The sequence below is a fragment of the Formica exsecta genome, unplaced genomic scaffold (genome assembly GCF_003651465.1).
Source record: "Formica exsecta isolate Colony F162 unplaced genomic scaffold, ASM365146v1 scaffold33, whole genome shotgun sequence".
Lineage (NCBI taxonomy): Eukaryota > Metazoa > Arthropoda > Insecta > Hymenoptera > Formicidae > Formica > Formica exsecta.
Genome location: NW_021850553.1, coordinates 1,691,442 through 1,697,459, shown reverse-complemented (window position 1 = coordinate 1,697,459; position 6,018 = coordinate 1,691,442). Strand labels below are relative to the sequence as shown.

Below are 6,018 nucleotides of genomic sequence, written 5' to 3'. Positions count from 1 at the left end.
TATATTTCTTGAAATTTGCGAAAATTAAAATCTGATTTTTTTCGCAAAAACGGTCGATATAAAAATAAAAAGGTCGATAAATTTATAATATTATTATATAAAATAATCGATAGCTTTGATAATCAACTGTTGGTAACCTTATGATATCATATTCCCTGTTTTTCCTTTTCTTATTGATTTCTTTCGATGCTTCCTAATTGCCCGTTATAAATGCAAAGGCCAAAGAAGAATTAGATGTAAGTACAATCAGTTAATACTTTTACGGATTGATTCTTATATAAAACAGAATGTCCAAAATAATTGATTTAAAAAAAATCTGATTATCACGTGTAACCGATTTTTTATAGATTTTTTTTTCATTTGTTTTTAAACAGATATTTTTAATATATAATAGATTATATAATTATTCCAAAAAATTTTTTTAGATATGAACTTTTCAAATTTTTTTAGATATGAACTTTTCAAATATATGATCAATGAAAATTTATAATTTTTATGTAAATTAAAACACACTACAAGCGCGTGCGCCATCTATTTTGCGCGCGCGTGTGTACACGTATATACATATATGTATATATTATTACATATATATTAATTTATATATTACATATAAAAGTATAAATATGCAGAAATTTAATAAGCTATAGCTGCAGTAAAAAAGAAAATGTCAGGTATGAAAGTTATATATGTGGAAAACGTATTACAAAAACAATCATAAATACATTATTTATTTTTATCAATTTTGAATGTGTATTGTCGTATATGCAAATATACATGTATATTAAATCTTAAATAAAATTTGTATTAAGCTTAATTACAATTAATTATAAATAAAATTATATATAGATATACGCGGATTTTATCGAATAAAGCTTGAGCTTTATTAGATAAAATCCTTGAATTGTGATGTTAAATAGTACGTCTTTATCGTGCTCCTTGTAAAATTTATTCATTGTCAGAGGGAAAAAGGATTTATATTCTTTTACGAGCTTTGTTATTAAGAATTTGTGCAATCGGAAATTGATTAATCATGTTATGTAATATGAATATCTATGTGATGTGTGCATATTTCTTTTACGCTATCGTTATAATCTGTTTTTAAGTACAGTTTGTACTAGTAATACATATACTCAGCATAAAGGATATAGATCGTTAAATAAAAATCTGAGTATCGTATTTAACGCCACCCTATCAAAGACGCTCTTGTTACATGTAATTGGTCGCTTTTAAACGAATACCAAAATTGAAGACTATGAGATATGATATAAAAATATTCCACACAGAGAGATGGTCTTTACCGTATGTCTGTATACTAGTAAACTAATGCCTTTTGTGATCTCTAAAAAATAAGGAGAGAGTTTTCGGCTATTCTTAAATAATTGTTTCAATTATGTTTTCTTAAAAAATAATCTTTTTTAAATAATTCTTGTTATATATTATTTTAACTTATACAAATGTTGAATTACAAATGTAATCCGGTAAGTTATCCTTTATTTATTTAGAATATCTTTATATCTCGCAAATGCTTGAAAAAGAATCTATAAAATGCTATAAATGAAATGATGGATGGCAAAAAAAGAGTTACCAAAATTTTTTATTTACACTTTAAATTGTACTTCAATGCTGTATCAAGATGATAACTGTTAGCAGTTGAATAGGATTTGAAAGATACGGTAGCTTCGAATCTTTATTTATTTTTGCGAAATTTTGCAGGATTTTAAAAGTTTAGGAACAAATTCTTTTAAAATTTATTCCGAACGTATTTGTTATCTCTAACAAATAGTTCATCTCTAACAAATTCCGAAAAAAATTCAGAATTATTTTTTTCTGTAATAAAATTGATTTGCCGGAATCTTTATATATCTCGGATTTTAACACTGTTCAGTATATGTATCTGTTTTGAAGTTACTTTGATTTCTGTCCGTAAAATGAATTTGCTAGTTCTTTTATCAGTAGCTCCTCGATCAGTGCTTTATCGACACTGGCTTTAAGATGCTCTTTCAGTCCTTTCTTTTTGATGAGGTATTATTAATGTATCATCTGTCTTCACACACACACACACACACACACACATATATATATATATATATATATATATATATATATATATATATATTAAAAAAAGGATCACGTAAATCGTGAGATCACAATTGCTCAGATTCGAAGGCCGCGTTATCTATGCCATTTATTATTTCAGCCTTTTGCATACTCTTCTGCGTATCTATAATCCGAGTGTTCTTCAAACTGTGGTCTGTCGTGTCCTCGTTTTTATAATTGATCATAGCTTCGGGATCCTTCTGTTCCTTCAGCATGCGATCCTTTCGGTGCTCCGTGTACAACCATCTAATTAAAAATTCATTTAATGTTACACACAATTATAATTTACAAGCTTAAAAGAGACAAATAATTCACAAAATAATGATCTGATAATGATAATAAGGAAAAGGCAATAGGAGCCAACCTATTGGCTTTTATTGTTTTTTCCTTATTTTAATTTAAAATAATCGAATTACCTACATATAGAGTGATTGTAAATTTTGCGAAATGTATGTTAAAGTAATTGGCAAAAATTTATCACGAATACTTACAAAAATGCAAATACCGCGGGCGTTGTCATGGATCCTCCGGCGATGAAAAAAGTCCCGGGTACCGTATTCATGGTCGCCGCGTAAATAGCGCTGTACATGGGTCCGTAAATAAGCGGCATTAAGGACTCGCACACACCAAACAATGAATTGACTTTACCTGTGAAATTACATAATGTATCTTAACTGCCCGCAGAGTATAAAAATTGTGTATCAAATTTTCCTCGCCGGATCGTTAGTCTAGCAGGAAAGCCTCGTTAAACTTTGTTCGCGATGAAGGAAAAATTAGCACGATCGCAATGTAAATTGTAATTTGGTGTCCAAATTATTCGAATTACGCGATTCCGGAAAGCAGCTTGAAGGTGAAGACCGAGTTTAAATTGAAAACACTATTAAGCGGTACTGAAATATTAGTATAATAGTCGTAATTCTTATATTTGTAAGCTCATTTTACAAAAGACTTCTGTTCATTTTAGTTGCTTCTTCAGCCATTTATCAGCTAAAAAACTATTCTCTTCAAGTATTTTGCACAGAAAGTTGCAAGATTCATTCTAAAGCGGCATAATAAAGTCATTAGAGATGGCAGCGTAAAAAGTACCATCTTGTATTTGTTCTCGCTTACCGAGTTCATCTGTAGGCACGAGCTTGGACGCTATTGATCGCATGGCAATAAAAGATGTACCGTTTACGATCTCCACAATAGCAGCTGAAACATGTAATTATAAATATGTTATTTGTCGGAAAATGTTGGAATTGTACATGATATATTTGACATGTATATAGTTGTTACCCTGATGTTAGCCGTTTTAAAAAGACTGACCTACGTAGACCATCCAAGCACTTGTGGCGAACGCGTAGACAAAACTTGCTAAAATTTTACTCATGCAGCTCATGATACCCACAATCGCGTCATCTATTTTGAGGATGTGACTGAAGATACCGACGGAAATCGCGGTGCCTGTGTATAAGAAGAAAATTTCTCAATTTTCTTGCAAAAAGAAACGTTATTGCTATAACGATTTCAACAAAAGAAAATTAGCAAACATAAAGCATTGTAAATTACGACGGGCCGTTAATGAAAGAAAAAATGTTTGAAACGCAAGTGAAACTGGATTGTATGATAAATTTACGTGATCTACATTGACAAACAGAAAGTTTTTCTCCCGTAAATATAATCGTCGAATACGGTAAATGCTAAAATTTCAATTTGGCAATCACAAAATAATTATGAATTTCTTTGGTACTCTTTATGTGCATATATTATCATGCGTTTATTAGCAGTAGTATTTATCATTCTTTTTATTGCAAAATATCTAATATTTTTTAACTATCTGTATTATTTATTTACAATCTACAAACAATTGCATTTTCAAGGCAATCTCTATTTTCAACGATCCGTTAGAATAAAAGAGACAGTCAGTGATTCCGCTTAGCAACGATATTCATTCTTACGTAAAATACATTACTCCTTGAACTTTCATTGGTTTCATAAATAGAAAAAGACTTGATTGTGCAGCTGAGTTACGAGGATAAAATTAATGGGGATATCTTTAGTTCGCGCGAAATGATCATAGGAGATTACTTCGAATAATCATTATATTACATATGTATTTCTACACGTACTAGTTGCTTTGTCTTATATTTCTATTTTAAAATTAGCAGCGATATCAATGAAGAACCGGAAGTGTATTACGTGCAAATATTTTACGAGCGTCGACATTGAGTTTCTTCTTGATAATACGTAACATTTTTATTTAAAGTGATTTTCTTACCAATCAGATTAGTTACCATGCCAAACGTGGAAAACATGCTGAACGACACTTCGTTCCAATTGTATCGGTACCGCATGTAAAGATAGAGAACCGCCATTTCACCTGAAATAGATAGACTTAATGGTACTTTTATATTCTCATCGTTAAAAAATTTTTTTCTTTATTGCAGCAGAAATATAATAGCGAAAATATAATATAATCAATTAAGGATCAAAGATGATAAAAGTTTCGATAATAACTGAATACGTAATACTATATGTAACAATAAAAAAATGTATTGGTTTAACCCAATCTCCGTTCAATAAATCTCCATTTTTAGAAAATATGTGTGTATGTGTGTGTGTATAATTCTAGCTATATAATTATAAAGCTTTATAATTCATGTTCATTATCGTGAATACTAACGACTTAATAACTCCGACACATAATTTACTAGCGTATTTGTATAAGATTAGATTTTTATACAATGACTTCTAAGAATCTCAAAGTTCTTAATCAAGATTGTGTCAAACTATTGTTGTTTTTTGCACAAGCTCACGATGATTTCGTCATCGTATTAATTATTATATTAAAAATTTCCAGAATCTATTAAATTAATAGTAAGCGAAAGTAAATCCTGATATAAATTTAACCAATTTTTAATTTGCACTTTAATTGTGAAGTTTTATTTAAAGAAAATCTTTAATATTATGAATATTATTAGCCAAACGTCTCATTTACATTTTTGATTATAATTATTAACGCGTGAATTTATCATTTATATCTTATCTTTGTATCCTAATAAACTACCGGTTTTTATATAATTTATTTCCAACGATATCTCGTATTTTATGAGGCCATTATCGCGCTGTTAATATTACTGCAACAATATTTTGAGTTACCCAAGCGCAACGGTTTTCTGTTCAATTACAAACCATTTTCAGACGATTACATCGGCAACAATTAGACCAACAATTGCTTCCTGCAGTAATACCATCGAGTTAACTGCGAAGGTCAAATGCAACGTGAGGATTATGTAAAACTCACTCTTTCGGAAAAAAAGGAAAGAAATATTCAATGGAGATGTACAACTCGTGATAGCAGTTATAGAAACTTTAAGATTTGTTTATCACTCGAATATTATCCTTTTGGAAATACAAATATGTATGCAAATTTTCATTCAATTCTTTCATCATATTACAATTGAGACGTGTTTGCACGATATACTACAAGAATGTATAAAATCGGTGATTTTTCTCGTTAAAAATCAATGTTTTGTATATGACACGATATCCTCAACGTATACTTTCGCAAGATTATAATGAAAATATACAGTATATTTTCATATAGTAATACGATACGCGAGGACAGTCGGACTTTCACCTACGTATCCCTGATGAGCAAAGATCTGAAATTACATCGTTAGTATATAACCGTGTTTGAATCGTATTAGCATATGCTGCATGCAAATAAATACGTGATTTTGCTTGCGCTTGCTACGTGTTTGCCTACATCCATACACGTGGTTTGTTGAAAAATATTGAAATTTTATGTGAAATTTTTAAGTATCATATAGAAAGTACTTTATAAAATAATTTTGAATCAAGCGACGCGGTAGCGTCGCGACGCCAAGTATACTATTTTATGTAGGATGTCTCGAAGTTTATATATATATATATATA

General features: G+C 29.8%; 1 protein-coding gene across 2 annotated transcripts in view; it reads right to left on the bottom strand.

Moving 5' to 3' along the window:
• Positions 1–586: 586 nt before the first annotated feature.
• LOC115238223 overlaps positions 587–6,018 on the bottom strand; it is a 10,174-nt gene continuing 4,742 nt past the window's right edge. Inside the window, exons 2-6 of one of the 2 annotated variants that reach the window (XM_029811845.1) lie at positions 4,358–4,459; positions 3,406–3,543; positions 3,208–3,291; positions 2,589–2,745; positions 587–2,343 (exon numbers count right to left, since the gene is read on the bottom strand). In XM_029811845.1, coding sequence (XP_029667705.1) covers positions 2,145–2,343; positions 2,589–2,745; positions 3,208–3,291; positions 3,406–3,543; positions 4,358–4,459 — 680 coding nt within the window. In that variant the 3' untranslated portion in view covers positions 587–2,144. The remainder of the gene's footprint in view (positions 2,344–2,588; positions 2,746–3,207; positions 3,292–3,405; positions 3,544–4,357; positions 4,460–6,018) is intronic. The other variant, XM_029811846.1, reaches the window with a different exon arrangement.